Source organism: Halichoeres trimaculatus, unplaced genomic scaffold (assembly GCF_033239565.1).
Source record: "Halichoeres trimaculatus isolate MK-OKI-2021-1 unplaced genomic scaffold, fHalTri1.1 fHalTri1_scaffold_24, whole genome shotgun sequence".
Lineage (NCBI taxonomy): Eukaryota > Metazoa > Chordata > Actinopteri > Labriformes > Labridae > Halichoeres > Halichoeres trimaculatus.
The window spans coordinates 7,955,982-7,972,209 of NW_027437202.1; the positions used below are offsets into that span (position 1 = coordinate 7,955,982).

The 16,228-nt window shown below is 48.0% G+C and overlaps 1 protein-coding gene across 1 annotated transcript; it reads right to left on the minus strand.

The window, feature by feature from the left end:
- Nucleotides 1-115: 115 nt before the first annotated feature.
- On the minus strand, nucleotides 116-14,918 carry LOC141786260 (uncharacterized). The gene is made up of 55 exons (XM_074665023.1): nucleotides 14,715-14,918; nucleotides 10,002-10,220; nucleotides 9,699-9,929; nucleotides 9,588-9,604; nucleotides 9,452-9,484; nucleotides 9,329-9,361; nucleotides 8,908-8,961; nucleotides 8,737-8,829; nucleotides 8,583-8,657; nucleotides 8,465-8,509; nucleotides 8,338-8,391; nucleotides 8,210-8,263; nucleotides 8,064-8,117; nucleotides 7,809-7,862; nucleotides 7,662-7,715; nucleotides 7,541-7,585; nucleotides 7,398-7,451; nucleotides 7,273-7,317; nucleotides 7,141-7,194; nucleotides 6,952-7,050; nucleotides 6,803-6,847; nucleotides 6,620-6,718; nucleotides 6,493-6,546; nucleotides 6,302-6,409; nucleotides 6,161-6,214; nucleotides 5,985-6,083; nucleotides 5,851-5,904; nucleotides 5,666-5,764; nucleotides 5,523-5,576; nucleotides 5,381-5,434; nucleotides 5,243-5,296; nucleotides 5,101-5,154; nucleotides 4,977-5,021; nucleotides 4,798-4,896; nucleotides 4,611-4,718; nucleotides 4,460-4,513; nucleotides 4,308-4,361; nucleotides 4,167-4,220; nucleotides 4,000-4,053; nucleotides 3,811-3,918; nucleotides 3,679-3,732; nucleotides 3,551-3,604; nucleotides 3,312-3,473; nucleotides 3,129-3,236; nucleotides 2,943-3,050; nucleotides 2,803-2,856; nucleotides 2,612-2,719; nucleotides 2,438-2,491; nucleotides 2,211-2,318; nucleotides 2,078-2,131; nucleotides 1,886-1,993; nucleotides 1,447-1,807; nucleotides 1,175-1,365; nucleotides 860-1,102; nucleotides 116-783 (listed from the first exon to the last, which is right to left on the minus strand). The coding sequence occupies exons 1-55, from the start codon at nucleotides 14,806-14,808 to the stop codon at nucleotides 637-639; spliced, it is 4,779 nt and encodes a 1,592-aa protein (XP_074521124.1). The 5' UTR covers nucleotides 14,809-14,918; the 3' UTR covers nucleotides 116-636.
- Between the last annotated feature and the right edge of the window lie 1,310 nt (nucleotides 14,919-16,228).

Genomic DNA, 16,228 nt, shown 5'->3' on the forward strand with positions numbered 1-16,228 from the left:
CTGGATGCCAACATTACAGCGTTCTTACCTCAGTTTAAATCTTTGTCAAAGCAACTCTTGTTTTTCATGCAGGGAAAGCGTTTGTTTATTCAAATGTTCTGGCTTTAACTCTGTAGGAGAGGCACAGTGATTCCAAAGAAAGACATTTATTCCACATCCAAAGTCAACAATAAACAAATACTTTGCAATTTACAGTCATACGTTGCATTTACAGTCGTGGTTTTTAAAGAAGATACAAAGGTTTTCTGTTGAAAGACTAAATGAGTTCCTGATAGAACTTAATAATTTAGGTTCAAGCATAATTTTCATCTTTTAATCCATTAAAATTAAGATCTACAGACATATTTTAAGAAGTCTCACCCCATATGCTTTAACTTCTCACGTGAAAACTAAAGTCTGGAGCCGTGTGTTGTTGTCCATCCAGACCCCACTTAGCACCTTCTCCACCCATATGTACTGATTGGTGAATAAATTACGTTCCCAGCTTCACTGTGCTCTAACAGGATTTGGGAAATGCAGCCACGTGTGAAGGAGCGTCTAACCTTCGTGGACTCGTTCGCTCAAAGAAAGAAGAGTCCTGATCAAGCTGTGCTGATGTTCCTCCTCCTCAGAAGCTCTTTCTGTCCATCTCTTGTTTTAGGAGAAGCACACAGGGCCGATGTCCAGCCCAAACTCCTGATCCGCCTTCCCGATGTCCATGGGAGATAAATCCACGAACGGCAGCCTGGCTGAAGTCTGACTCCTGTACTCGAACACAGTCTTACGCCACGCCCCGTTTGAGCTCTGTGGAGAAAGATAAATTACCTCAGACGTCTTTCAAACACTGTGGATCATTCGGAGAGGATGTGTTAGGACTTACCGAGCAGCCGTCCTCGATGACGGTGTAGCGGAGCCGGTTGTTGCCCTGCGCTCTCAGCTCCTGACCGTTGAAGCCTTTGAGGACCAGCGCTTTCTTCAGGCTGCTGCTCTTCTCGCTCTTGTACGCCACGCTGTTCCTGCAGTGGTACGTGATGTTCTGATGCGACTCTTTGGAGAGAAGCTGCAGGAGTTTGATCTGGACGGCCACAGCGTTCGGCTGCTCTCCGTTATTCCCGTAGCTGAACTGAAACGACAGTTTGGACGGTTACACCTAGAGCCGGCTGGGTCCAGAAAGAAATGCTCCATGTGGACTTACTTTAGACCCACTGTTGATGTCAGCTCCAAACCAGACGGGCTTGTTGGTAGAAGGAGTGGATTTGGTCCACCAGGCTTTGCGGGGGATGCTGGCTGGATTAGCAGGGATGCAGGTTTCTCCAGTTTCCATGTTACAGAAAACCCTGATGGCGTCTTTGGTGCTTCCCTGGTTGGGATCGATCCAGTAGTCTCCTGCAGGAAGCAAACATGACTGATTAGACCTTTGATTTCGATTCATCGTCAGACGACATCAGCAGAAAACTCGACCCTCACCGCTGGTTTTCTGAGGGTAGCACTGCTTGATGTCCTGGCAGGTTTTGGCGGGGTTCATCTTGCTGCCGTCAGGACTGCGGAGGTTCTGCAGATGCCCGCTGAGGGTCTTCAGAGTGGCGTGGACCCCTGTGTCTGCACGCAGGACGGCCTGGTTCTTGTTGGGCAGGGCCTCGTCTTTGTTCATCTCTGGAGGCGGAGGAACAGGATCAGTAGCTACGTCGTCCTCCACGAACTCCACCGCGTCTGGAACGCCACCGTTTCCTTCATAGTCGTAGGAGGGGACGTAGAAGTCTTCCACAGCCGCTGTGGGGGGTCCAGGAGGGCCTGGAGGGCCAGGTGGTCCAGGTTCACCCTCTGGACCCTGATGGAAAGAAAAGACAGAGCTGTGAGTTTGACTGAAACCACCAAACATAAGACAGAAAACGCGACCATGAGTCACCTGCTCTCCGAGATCCCCGGCCGAGCCTCTGCTTCCAGGAGCACCCTGGGGTCCAGGCTGACCCACGTTCCCCTCCTTCCCGGGTGGGCCCACCACGCCTGGAGGACCCTGACAGTGAAAAAGGCGTACGATAACTCAGAGCTGGACCATCTCACAGACTGTCACATTCATAGCGCGTCTTTAAGCGCTTACCCGTGGCCCTGATGGTCCAACGAAACCTTTGGCTCCTGGTTCTCCTGTTTGACCCTGAAACGAAACATGAAGACCCCTGAACGCTGCAGACCTCAGACCTCCTGCTGCTTTTAACTTCAGATATTTCACTCACAGCTGATCCTGGCAGACCGTGGAGTCCTGTGAAACCTCGGTGTCCTTTCTGGCCCCTCTCTCCTGCATCTCCAGCCGCTCCTTTCTCTCCCTGTGGCCCCTGGGGGCCCTGAAACACACAATCAACGTTTTTACTCAAAACTTCAGCTGTACACATTGATTTATTTAACTGTCTTTTGTTGTTGTTGTTGTTTTCAGCCTCGAAGGTAAAAAACAAATCATGCTTACCACTTTCCCTCGTACTCCATCTGGTCCCGGGGGTCCGGCTGGTCCTCGGCCGCCCTGAATTCAGAGAACAGAGACACGGGGTCGCTCAGACTGGAGGAGGATTTACAGGAGCTCCGATCGACAGATGAAGAATATAAGATTAAAGAAGTTGTTTTCCTGTTGAATTAAACTCACATTTTCACCCATCGGCCCTGGACCTCCTGTCAGTCCCACAGGCCCCTCAGGTCCAGCAGACCCTGTAACACCAGGCAGACCCTCTGGTCCAGTATTTCCCCTGTCTCCCTGGAGAACCACACACAAATCTAGTCATTAAGAGCACATCAAGTCCACTACCTTTGACTGAAGAGTCCGAGTCTTCATCTCACCCGTTCCCCTACGAGTCCGTCCTTCCCAGGGGGCCCCTCTGCTCCAGGGAGACCCTGAAAGCCCAGATAACAGCGTGTGAAACTCCTCATCACATCAAGATCAGAAGACAGGATGGTGAAAACCGTCAAACTGTAACTACCTCAGGGCCTGCGTCTCCTCTGGGCCCCGTGGCTCCTGGTAAACCCACTCCTCCAGGAGGCCCTGTGCCCCCCTGAGGACCAGGAGCTCCGTTTTTGCCGGGTGGCCCCTGAAAACACAGATTTTAAAACAGTTTTGGAAATAATTCAGAGAGCGGAATGAAAACAGGGTGAGGAGGAGAACTCACAGCAGGACCCGGCAGTCCCAGCATGCCTCGCTCTCCTCTGGCTCCAGGCTGACCCACAATGCCTCTCTGCCCTGAGGCCCCAGCAGGTCCTGGAGGTCCATCAGGACCCTGAGAAAACAGAAGACGAGTCAAACACACATCTGCAGCTTTGGAGACGGTGAGATCCTCATGAGATTCTCATACCCCGGGTCCGTCTTCTCCAGAGTCCCCCTTCTCTCCTGGGCTGCCGGGTGGTCCTGGAGGTCCCCTCTCTCCCTGACGCCCTGTCGCTCCTGGTTCTCCTAGAATTCCAGCAGGTCCTGGCTTGCCCGGTTCACCGATGGGCCCGTCAGCTCCAACAGAACCCTGAAACACACCAGAGACACCATCAACCGACGTGATCTCTGGGTCCAGGGGATTCCTCATTTTACAAATGGACTCACCAGAGAGCCGACGGGTCCGATTCCTCCAGGAAGTCCAGGGAAACCCGGAGCGCCCTGCGGGAGGAGAACATTAACGTAACGACAGGAAGGAAAGGAGAGTGTGTGAAGCTGTGAGTGTGTGAACGCACCGTTTGTCCCTGAGTCCCTCTGCCTCCCTTCAGTCCGGTCACGCCTCCAGGTCCCTGCCACACAAAAACCATCAGGAGACCGCTTCAACATTTCCCATCAGACACTGCTCTGCGTGTCCCTGTTTCTGGTACCTGTTCTCCTGGTTTCCCAGCCATCCCCTGAGGTCCTGGTGATCCTCCTTCCCCCTTCAGGCCTGGCTCACCTGTTTCACCTTTGACCCCGGGCTGACCGTCAGGACCCTGAGAGACAAACAGGAAGTTATGGCGTTTGTAATCAATCCAGCTGTTTTCCTCTGATGTGTGTCAGAAATGTGGACTCACAGCAGGTCCTTGGAAGCCAGCAGGACCAGTAGGACCGGCATCACCTGTGGAGCCCTGTGAACATCATCACACACACACACACACACATGAACACACACACTCAGAGATTCAGTTTTACTGGTTGGAGGAGAGCGCCACTCTTCCTCAGACGGAGGTTTTTCACTCACAGGTGTTCCTCTGGTCCCTCTGCGTCCTGTGGGTCCTGGTGGTCCAGGTTCACCCTGAAACAAAGGAGCAGACCTTTAAAATCAGGATGCTTCAAACAGCGAAGGTATAAATAATTTGTGAATGAGAGGTTTTGAGCTCACCTTCTCCCCGTTTGGTCCAACAGAACCACCAGGTCCAACAGGTCCAGGAAGACCCTTTCCAGATGAAAACACAGAATAAAATCAAACACAAACTCAAAGAGTGTGAAGGATTTATTAGATTTATTTAGGGGTTAAAATCGTCTGTTTCTCACCCGGGCACCGTCAGCTCCAGCTTTCCCCTCAGATCCTTTGTCCCCGACAGAGCCCTGATGGAGGAGAAACCAGAGTCAGATCTTTCCTCCCATGAGTCCTTCAGAGACTCTGACCGTCCTCTTCCAGACTGGACTGTTTTCATGAACTCACTGCGTCTCCTTTGGGGCCGGATGGTCCTGATATTCCTCTCTCTCCTGGCATCCCCTGAAGTCCTGGACCTCCTGGCTCCCCGACAGTACCAGCTGGACCTGGGTTACCCTGATGGGGTTTTGTACAGATGTAAAACATGCGACACATCTGGAAGCTTCTGGACTTTAAGAAGCATCAATTTGAATACCTTTGGTCCATCTGGGCCTGGTCCACCTGGACTACCTTTAGGTCCCTGCAGCCCATTAGGTCCGATTTCACCTCTCTCTCCAGGAGGACCTCGTTCTCCCTGAAAGGACGCCATCATTATTCACCAAACAGACCAACACGAGACCAGAGAGCAGCTGATTTATCTCCAAGCGGACTCACCCTTGGACCAGTTCCTCCCACAGACCCGGACTCTCCAGCAAGACCCTGAAAAGAGGAACGATGCTCGATGAAGCACAGGAGGAAAATCTGCAGAAACAGTTTGATGATGATTGGTTTGTCTTACCTCGTCACCCGGCTTTCCTGACTCTCCAGGTGGACCGGGCTGTCCGGGCAAACCCTGAAACACACAGATACAGGTTTTACCTCAGGCTCAGTATCAACAGTGAATCTAGACCTCCTCCAGGTATGACTGTTTGTGGTTTTACCTGGAAGCCGTGCAGTCCCTGTGGCCCCTGCTCTCCTCTCTTCCCTGCAGTGCCCTACAGGAAAACAAACATCACATGACTCAAACATGGCGTCAGATCTCTGATAATCAGGTGATCTGTTCAGAGTCTGATGCTTACAGCAGGACCAGTTGGACCAGCAGCGCCTGTCTCTCCGTCTTTTCCGTTCACCCCCTGAAGGACGGAGAATCTTTGGGTTACTTTAAAGCTAAATGTGCTTCAGGAATAAACATTTAAATCCTGATAAAAAGGAGAAACTTGCCCTTTGACCTGGAGGTCCAGCGCTGCCAGCCTCTCCAATCTTTCCAGCATCGCCCTAAAAAGAAAACCATTACATGAAGTTTACCTCATCATCAAACATCTCATCACGCACGACGATGCCGAGGTGTAAAGACTCAAACTGACAGTGAAGCCTTTTGGTCCCGGCAGGCCCATGTGCCCAGCAGCTCCTCTGTTTCCAGCCGGACCAGCTGGTCCAGGTTTGCCGTCGTCTCCTGCTGAGCCCTAGAAGAGAAACATGTTAGTCCTCGTCACTGTCCTCTGAGTCTTAGAGGGATGACTGAGTGCTTGGATCAGACATCTTAACGTACCATTGGTCCCTGCTTTCCCTCTGCGCCGGCCGCACCGATGAGCCCCGTCAGACCCTGAGAGAGAAAACACAAAATAAGATCCACAGAAACAAAACAAAGCTGCTCTCTGTCAGATTTCATAACTGAGGCTTTACCCGAGCTCCCGTCAAACCCGGCTCCCCGTTACGTCCTACATCTCCAGGTAAACCTTTGGCGCCAGGTGAGCCTTGCAGTCCTCTTTCACCTTGAGCTCCCTGTTAGAGATCACACACACAGATGAGCTCGAACTTATTTTAACCTTTTCATGAGCGAAAATCTGAGCCCTGCTCACCTTTTGTCCAGGTAAACCATCAGCACCTGGGAATCCTCGGTTTCCTGGAGCTCCCTGAAACAGACGGAGGTTTTGTGTATCATATTTTTACTCTTTAGCTTCACATTTCCAGGAGCTCTCACTGGATTTTCTGTGACTCACAGACTCTCCTGGAGGACCTGGAGGCCCAATGTCTCCACCGTCACCACGGGGTCCACGCTTCCCGTCCTCTCCCATCGGACCGATTGGACCAGGAATACCATGATCACCCTTTAACGACCCAGGAAGCAAAATGAGTCCAACAAACACACATTCATCTCTGACATATTTTTAATCATCTTCATATTTCTTACTCGTTCCCCCTTCGCTCCGGCCTCTCCTTTGAACCCGGGCACGCCAACATCGCCCTGAAAAACAGAGCAGCCGTCAGAGTTTCTAATGTATGAGTCAAAGAAATACAAACCAAACACAGGCTCGTACCAGTTGTCCCTTTGGTCCTGTTGTTCCTGTAGTCCCCTGAGGGCCAGGAGGACCAGCAGGGCCCAGCAACCCGGCTGGACCCTGAACACCTGCAAGACCCTGAGAAGAAGACACAGTTTAATGACGCTTGGGTAAAAATGCTGGTCAGATAAAGTTTGCTGAACTGTTAGAAGTTGGACTTACTGCTTGGCCCCTCGGCCCTGGGGTCCCATCAGCCCCCTCGGCCCCCTGAAGGAAAATATCAACAGATGATCACAGACTTTCATTTTAACGCTACGATCGAATTTTCAAACAATCAAACCAAAGAGAAAATGATCCAGTCGTTAACTCACCTGCTGTCCTATTTTCCCTTGTGGTCCTGCATGACCTGGGTCCCCTCTGGGTCCCTGTGGTCCTGGGCTCCCTCTGACCCCTGTTGGTCCAGCTTCTCCCTTCAGATTGGAGTTGGATTAAAGGACACGTTTCGTACACTCCAGAGTTTTTATAGTTTGTATTTTCCAAAGTGACGGTTTCAGTCTCACCTTCATTCCTGGACCACCGGGAAAACCTGGCATACCGGGAATCCCCAAAGGACCCTGTAGAGAGAGAGTTTGTATTAATTTCCCTAACCTGGATCTCTTAATGTGACTTTTCCAGCAGATTAAAGTTCTCACCAGAGGTCCGGGTTTCCCCACGTGTCCAGATGCTCCGCGCTTTCCCTGCACAAGGATGACGACATGTTTTAATCTAGCAAAACCTTCTTCATTTCTCCAGAAAAACTGTTTTTTTTTGTTCTTACCACAGGACCAGTCGGCCCGATCCTCCCTCGCTCTCCCTGCATCCCCGCCGGCCCCTGAAAGAGAAGACACAAACACCACGTTGATGTCCTGATCCTGTGTGTTTGAGACGTTTTCTGCTTCTGTTGACTGAACGTTTTCCTACCAGAGGACCCGGAGCACCCATCCCACCAGGAGTACCAGATGTACCCTGAAACACACGCAGACAGACGGAGTCAGTGACGGAGGAGGAACTGGGTGATTCACTGATACCTTACTGCTCGTACCTTCGTCCCCGCGGCTCCAGACTCTCCTCTCAGCCCTGGAAGACCGGCGTTTCCCTGATGGAGAAATTCAGAATAAAACTCTTCATCTTCCTCACCTGAAAATAAAACAATCAAAGAGTACGACCTGGCAGCTAAAGCACGGCTAACCTTGTGACCTTTCAGTCCTGGATGACCGGGAAGTCCTGGAAATCCTCTTGCACCCTGCAGAAACACACATAATCAAATCCTCACGGGCTCCCAGATTACGCTCAGCCTCGTGAAGCTTTCCTGTTATTTTTCTCTCCTCTATACCTGGAAGGATGCAATCAATTAAAGACCCCTGCTGCAGGGTCAGCTCAGAGCCACTAGGTGTCACTCTAACTCTTGTGTTTTGTTTTGGTGGTTTAATTTAGCTTTGATTACCGCAGATCCTGGGAATCCTGGTTCTCCTGTAGAGCCTGCAGGTCCAGGTTCCCCCTGAGGAAAAAACAGATCATCACTGATTAAAAACTGCTCACCTTGATGTTTTCAGTAACTTAATTCTGCTGCTGGATGCATGTTTGACTCACATCAGGTCCAGATTTTCCAGGAGGCCCATCAGGCCCTCGATGACCCGGCTCACCCTGTGAAGAAAATTTAAAAAGTCTCAAAACTGAAACTAAATAATTTTAACTTTATATTCACCAAATGTTCCCACCATTGGTCCTGGATCTCCGGCGTCTCCTGGAATCCCCTGACCACCAGTCGGACCCTGAAGGAGAGCACAGTTAGCATCACATAGCCTCCATGATCTGTCTTAAAACAGATCCCAGACCAAAACTCACAGGGGGTCCAGTTGTTCCTGGAGGTCCTCTTGGTCCTGCTTCACCCTGAAACCAAAGTTCAGTTAACTTTGGACAAACACATGAGTTACAGTTTTATCTTCTAATGCACGGCTCTCACCCTCGTTCCCGACACCATGGACGCCACCACTGACTTCTCGTTGAACCCTGAAGCCATCTGAGACATCAAGTGACCCTGAAACAGACCCAGAAACAAGCTCAGCACCAGATCGAACCAGAAACTGAAGACCTGTGTGTCTCTGAGGAGGACTTACTCCAGGAGGAGCAGCCTGGCCAGGAGGTCCAGGCTCTCCTGGGTTTCCTGGCACACCGGGCTCTCCATCAAATCCTGGTGGTCCTTGAAATCCCTGCAGGGTGAAATAAAACAATTAGGTAACGGGAAAAGGTTTGCTTCAGCTCAGTGTGAATCACTGATCAAAACGTACCCGTCTGCCTTTAAAGCCTCTGGGTCCAGTGTGTCCCTGAGCTCCTGGAGGACCCTGACACGTAAGCATGAGAGATAAGACTTAAAAACAGACCTCACATTTGAATAAAAACATAAACCTGCTCCATTCAGATTCCTTTTTTGGAAAATGCTCCATAACGTTCAAGAAATGTTTCAATAAAAATCCATTTTAAGTCTTTAAATCTTTGGATGATGTGAGTCTGTGCTGAGCTTTTTTCAGTCCACCTGTTAGCCTCTTCAGGTGAGCTTTACATCATGCTCTGCTGCCCTCTTGTGGTGGAATAAGTGCATAGATTTCCATATTTCAGAAAGATGATCCTAACAAGCTTTCTTTCTCTCATTAAGTGATTTTTTCATCCTCTGTGGATCTGATTTTAAGAGTAAAATCTGTAAAAACTCACCGCAGGTCCAGTTGGTCCTGGGAGCCCCACCACCTGAGGAAAGAGAAAGGATAATAAGACTTCTCAGACCAAAAAATATTTCTCATTTTGACTGCATTTAACATCTTTTGAGTCTCTACTTACATATGGGATATCTCCTGGTTCACCTTTCTGTCCCTGTAACAAGAAACAAACAATACTGATTCATTTTAGCTCAGTGAACGTCAGCTCTTTGTGTTTGTTTTTATAAGAATTCATCACTAGATTAATCAGATCTTACCTTGAAGCCCAGGATTTCTTTAAAGAAACATTAAAAAAGAAAGTTAGAACAATCAAGCCACTAAACTTTTGTTTAAAGTGAGAGTGAAACTAATCAAAGATTAAGTCTCACCGATCATCCTTCCTGCACTGGCGAAGTTTTCGCACACAGGGCAGCACTCTCCCTCAGGTGTGACCACTTTCTCACAATTCGTTATCAGCTCACACTGAACCTCATCGCAGATCGCCACGCCGTTGTCGCACACACAAACGCTGCACGGCTCCGGTTTCCAGACGTCGTTGTGTTTGTAGATCTGCTCATCCACCGTGCAGCTCTCGCCTGGAGTCTCATCTGCAGCTGAAACTAAAAAAAGAAAGACAACAAATTAACCAAAACATGATGACATGGAGAGCATGGGTTAAAGAGATGACGTACCTATCCTGGGCTCCGTTTTGGGCTTGGATGTTGAGCCTGGAGTCAAACACACGGGGCAGCACTCGCCGTCTGGAGTCACAGTTTTCTCACAGTCGCCGAGGTCCTCACACACCACGTCTTCACACACAGCTTTCCCGTTATCACACACACAGATCCGACACGGTGCTGGGTTCCACATGTCGTTGTTGGCGTAGACTTTTCCATTTTCTGTGCAGGTGTCTTTAGGAAAAAAAACAAAGTTACATTCGTATTCTGGTGGATCTGACGCAAGAAAATCAACAAAACGAATCTTTATGTTTCAAAACCTGCAGCATATCATGCCAAACTTTCATGCCGGCAAATATTTCAACACATGAATAGTAGGTGATTTCTTTAAAGCCCCTATGTGTCGACTTTTTTGTGATTTCAGCGTCATCACTGCTCTGTATGACCACAGGAGGGCGCCAAAGCCACGAATGAAAAATCAAACACATACAGGCTTTAAACAGATTTCAGCAGAAGACAAAGTATGATGAACAAACTGACTCTGAACACGGCGGCTGACATCGATTTCCCAGAGGAATACTCTTCATTTGGACAGAAAGATGCTCGCTCAGCTTCCTTTAGCTGCACAAAAGTCAGCTGAGACGTGATCTTATCTGGCAAAAAATCAACGTATTCCTGTGCAAATGAGCAAAACAGTCAAAGGGAAACTCTGAAGACAAACAAAGCAGTCCGGTTTCAGACTGCTGAAGAGGACAACCAGGATGCAGAGTTTACCGGCGTCCGCAGCCAAGCACACGGGGCAGCACTCGCCCGTGGGGGTCTCTGAGGTCTTGCAGTCGCCTAAGTCCTCACACACCACGTCTTCACAAAACACCGAGCCCATATCACAAATACAGACTCGACATGGCTCTGGTTTCCAGATCTGATTGTTGGAGTAGACTTCTCCGTCCTCTGTGCAGGAATCTTCACAAGACAGAAGAGCTCACATCATTTTACGTCACAGAGAAAACCTGGACTACAAGAGACAGATCAGCACAAAGTCTGGAGGCCGTCGACCTCTTGACCTCAGTTTGAAAAGAGCAGATCCATGAACAACCACAGACCCGCTCTGACCTCTCCTCCTCCAGGTACCAGCTCTGAGTGAGTATTTATTACCGGCGTCACGGTCCGTGCTCGGAGGCGGTGGTGGTGCAGTCGAGCACACGGGGCAGCACTCGCCCTCGGGGGCCTGGGTTGTTCGGCAGTGCTTTAGCTCCTCACACACCACCTCCTCACACACCACAGTCCCCGTGTCACACACACAGATCCGACACGGCTCTGGGCTCCATATCTGAGAGTTGGAGTAGGTGTGTCCGCTGTGTGTGCAGGTATCTTCATGAGACAGAACAGCAGCCGGCGTCAGTAAGGAAGCTGGGTCCGAGGTGCTGAGCTAAAGCAGAGCCCCCACATCGAGCATTTACCTGCGTCCGTGTCTGCGGTCCAGCACACGGGGCAACACTCGCCCTCAGGTGTCACAGCCGTCTGGCAGTCACTCAGCTCCTCACACACCTCGTCCTCACACACTACAGTGCCCGCATCACACACACAGACCCTGCACGCCTCTGGGCTCCATATCTGATAGTTGGAGTAGACCTGTCCGCTTTCTGTGCAGCTGTCTGAGTCAAGCGCATGAAAAGTGTTACGCCCTCCAACTGTCATGACTTTAGCAGGAATTAGAGGAGTCAAAAATATCACAGATAAGAATTCACTGCACACTAAGTTGAAAGTGACAAACTGCAGATTTCTCTTCGTGTTACGCGGCAGAATAAAAACCTAAGTATTGTTTTCACCGTCATGATCCTCAAGCTCCTTAAACGGGGCATTAAAGCAGGCGTAAATTACAGCGTGGGCTCAGAAACTCAGACTCAGTGCTCATCATGTGGAGGAAAGTGCTGCTCCCCCTGTGAACCAAACTCTGCAAAGACGTCAAACAATCCCCAAAAATGTGCATCAATGTGAGGGTAAAGTGTGTCAAAGATGTTTGCATTTGCTAGCATAATAAAGGGGGAATGCTGAGTTGCATTCTGGGAAGTGTAGTACAATGCTATTTTTGATGTTAAACCAACACAAGGGAATAAAAATCAGACTAAAATCTCAGAAAATTCAAGTCTTCTCACAGATTTATGCTCAAAACGAGGCTCCTGACACATTAAAGCTGGCACTTCTCAGCCCGTCGCTGACTAGACTGTGGTTAGATCTGACAGCTCCTGGCTGTAAATGAGACAATAAAAGTGTCTGTGAGTGTGTCATCATCTGTAATCATCTTCGCTGCAGTAATATGTCTCTGTCTTTCTTGGCTCCAGCCAGAAACATGAAGCAGAGTGAGGCCTATACTTTTCCTGTTGGCACATCCATTCATCTGCATCTCATTTAATCAGGAGGTATGCCTGAAATTTAAAGACAAGTGCATCCCATAATTTACTGAATCTGCAGTACAAATGCTTTGACTCTCAGTGTCGACCATTCCTCTCCCAAACGGAGAGAAAAGTCTCAGAGAAGTGGAGTATGACCACCTGCTACGCGCTCCGTGCTGCGTATTTTAATCTGCGCCGTTAAGCGACGTCCTAAGCACCAATTATGTGGTGGAGCCTCCTCCAGCAGAGAGGCTGCTTTTCAAACGCAGTGAGTTATTTCAGGGGAAACCACAGCGGCTGTATTATACGTTTGCTTTGGGCAGAAGTTGTGGTTTCACTTTATTTGGGAGCGCTGAGAGGTGCCACACCCGGAGAACCCTCCTGCTAAGAAACGGAGGAAAACGTCGAAAAACTCTCAGAGTGGGAGGTTTAATCAGCCGAGAGGAGCCGCAGAATCCTCATTAAAGAGCTCGCAATCTTCTAAAACGTCCATATTTTTTTGAATACTGACACAATTACTCTGGAAAATGTTCTTCAAGTCATTTCAGACATTTAAACCTGATTTTAGGTCAGGACTGACTGTGGACTTGGGAAGTCCTGAAGCAGCTGGTGGTTTGCAGACACCCTGACCTCCTACTCACAGGTTTATTATTAGCATCATTCAAACTCAACCTCTTCTGCAAGGTTTATTTTGCAGCCAGGTAACCAAAACCAGTCTCACTTTGTTTAAACAGAAGCTGAAAAGACTAAATTTAGAAATGCTTTCCTTCAGTTTCCAGATCTTGCAGCCTCAAGTGTTAAAGTAAGACTAAAAGTTGCATCATTTCCTGCAAAATCTGGTTTAAAGCTGAGGTCAGTGTCTTCTTTTCTGAACCCTTTCTTTCATCACAAACTCACACACACCAAGCCAAGGACACAGCACTAAAATCTAAAACAGCCAGCTGACATAAATCACCAGAAAAGTCAGCCCATAGCTCCTCCACAACAACAACAACAACGACACAAGACGCCGCTGCTCCTGAAACAAACAGAAAATCATCAAAACAATCTGAGACTCCATCTGAGAGCAACGCTTTGGCAGATACACTTGAAGTGAAACACTACTTATTCCCCATATAATAGCAGCACGCTTATCTCAGCTGCAGCTCTCTGTTTTTATATCCTTATGAGAAAAGTCGACGAATGCAGGGTGTGTGTTTGCTCCCAGCAGCACCAGATATTCAGCTCTGATCCTCATAAAGAAAGGAGAAACTGTCATCTCATTTTTACAGGAGGATAAATCAATGTTTTTCTGAACATTTCTGCACTGAAAGATCTGGAAAAAGAGCCTAAAACTTCATCATCTCCTCAGTTAAAATCATTTTCTCGTGCATCTCCAGAGGAGGTGAACTTGGATGGAACGTGTGAGACATATTTCATATCCAGCATCCTTTCTCTCTGGGTGTGTCTTGTCTGCTTCTGGCCCTGAAGTCTGACCAAAATTAGTGGCCTTCTTTTGTCCATCCCATTTGCACGGCCACATCATTATAGCCATGGCGCTGTGAACCCCGTCATTCAGCTCCGACCTCGCACTGAAATAGCTCTGCTAACCGTTACGCATGCGTTAGTTTGTGCTGCAGCCGACGGGGAAGGAGATATTTTTGACTCAGGATCACATCACTCGGACATTTTAGCTTTTTTGAAAGTTTAAAGAGTTTAGGATTTGCCAGTCACACACCAGTGTCACTTTTTATCCAGGATATCAGAGCGTGGTGTGAACTTCTCCGTCTTCGATTAATTCCTGAAAAGTTTGAAGCTACTACAATAAGTTGTGTGTCTTAATCACCACTTAGCGGCTTCACAAGCAGGAAAAAGGTGTCCCATTAAGGCGTAACAAGCCCTTTTGGTCAAAGCTGTGGGTGTGATTTCAACCTTCTGCTCACAAACCACAAGACCAGTGTGGTCCAGCTGCCCCCCCAGTTTGACTTTTACTAAAACACGAAGCAGAAAACCTGCAAGAGAAGGAGAAACTTCCAAAACACTTCCTACATTTTGCAAAGTAAAATAAACCAACACATCAATGTCATTAGAAAAACAGAAGGAAATGTTTGTACAGGGCTTGTAAATCTTTAAAAATCATAAATCTGCTCCCTGTACAAATATGAGTGTGCGCAGAGGCCACACAGGCTGTTCGATAAGACAAAAATAGATTTTCAAGAATAACTTTAAGTAAATTTTGAAGATTCATTGAACATTTCTGTGATATTTCTGAGTCAATATCTTGACATAAATCTGAAGAATTTCAGGTGTAAACAAAGGAAACCAAGCAGAGAACAGAGCGGGTTTTGGCACTCACCATTCTTGCTTTCTTCTTGGCACATCACGAAGATCACCTGAGCCAAGGTGAGGACCAGGCAGACGGTAATCCTAGAGTGAAACGAGGGGCCCATGTCTGCATGCCAGACATGCAGCGTCCTCAAACAGAGAAAAGGAAGTCAGAGACAGAGAGCCAAACCCCGAGCTACAGCATCCAGACTGAAAAATCCAAATCTCCCTGAGAGGAACGGGCTCCTGGATGAGCGATTACTGCAAACTGCAACAAGCTCCCTCTTCACCCCCTCCTTCTCCAACTCTCCTCCTCCTCCTCTATCATCATTTTTTGTGCTTTATTTCAAAGCCAACCTCCTCCTCAGGCTCTTCCCTTAGAAGATGCTGCTAATTAAAGGCTGTTTTACATTAGTCCAACCAAAATGAGGGATGAAAGAGGGATGATGCAGATGAAAAAACACATTTCTTTTCAGGTTGTCCTAGCTCAACATGTTTTTTGATTTTTCAGCACTTAGACGTATTTCTAACAACTCATCATCTAAAAAGAAGAAGACTTAAGTAAACAGTTAATTTATAAAAGTACATGTTCTCCTTGTATCAAGCTTTATCTGGGTTTGTTACACTTCTCTGTGTTCCTCAGTGGAGCAGAAAACATTTGTTGACAAAGTTGTAGCGTAACGGTGTATTTCTGTTGACATGGAAGTCGACCTAAATCCATGCACTGAGTAGTTTACAATGTGCATCTTACATTTATCTGATGTGTTTTCCAGGGCAAAGCTCTGCCAAGTCAAAGCAGACTGTAAGTCCCAGAGGAGAAGAACAAAACATACATCAAAACTTCTTCTTTATGATTGCCCCCTCTGTGCAGTGTTCTGTGTTCTTAACAGCCAATTTAATCTAGATTCGTGTGATCAAAACTGTCACTTTTCTGTCAGTGCATGAGGTGGATTCTGCTTGTTTCTGCTGCTGAACAACTCGTGTCAGGAAGTGTTTCAGGTGCTCGGGGAACAGACTGATTTCACATTAAACAGTCAGGACAGAACCACAGGGGACAAACAGTGAAGCAGATGAGAAGACAGGCCCTCTGATAAGTCTGAGTTTAGCTTAGCATGCATACTTGTTTTATGCAGGGAAGTGATTTCCTCCATCACAGAATCCTGATTCCTGGAAATTACAAGACCTTTTAAGGCCAAAGGGTAAAAATTACAGGGAGTGTGATGTATAGAGACTACCTCAGCTTCTTGCACGTGGCGTCTAAAAACCTCTCAGCTATTTCTGGATGTAAAGGCTGGACAGAGAAGTAACCACGGCAGGGATCAGCCTATGATACTGCATACAGGACACACAGGAGTCATGGAGGTGGACATTATCCAGGCTAAAAAAAGGAGCAGACCATAAAGAACATCAGTTAGTATGAAAAGCCACAGTGGCAGCCCTCAGAAAATAACCTGGATGATTCTTTTAAATATTTGAGTTGAACAGATATTTCAGGCCTGGTTTCATGCATTTCATCATTCAAAATTTAGTTCATTTTTTAATAAC

Excerpts from the sequence above, each read along its gene's own strand:
- LOC141786260 (XM_074665023.1), bottom strand. The coding sequence starts at position 14,808 with ATGGGCCCCTCGTTTCACTCTAGGATTACCGTCTGCCTGGTCCTCACC. Across the intron at positions 5,905-5,984 it reads CGGGTTTGACGGGAGCTCGG|GGTCTGACGGGGCTCATCGG; the intron begins GTAAAGCCTCAG and ends TTTCTCTCTCAG. Across the intron at positions 1,103-1,174 it reads ACATCAACAGTGGGTCTAAA|TTCAGCTACGGGAATAACGG; the intron begins GTAAGTCCACAT and ends CTGTCGTTTCAG.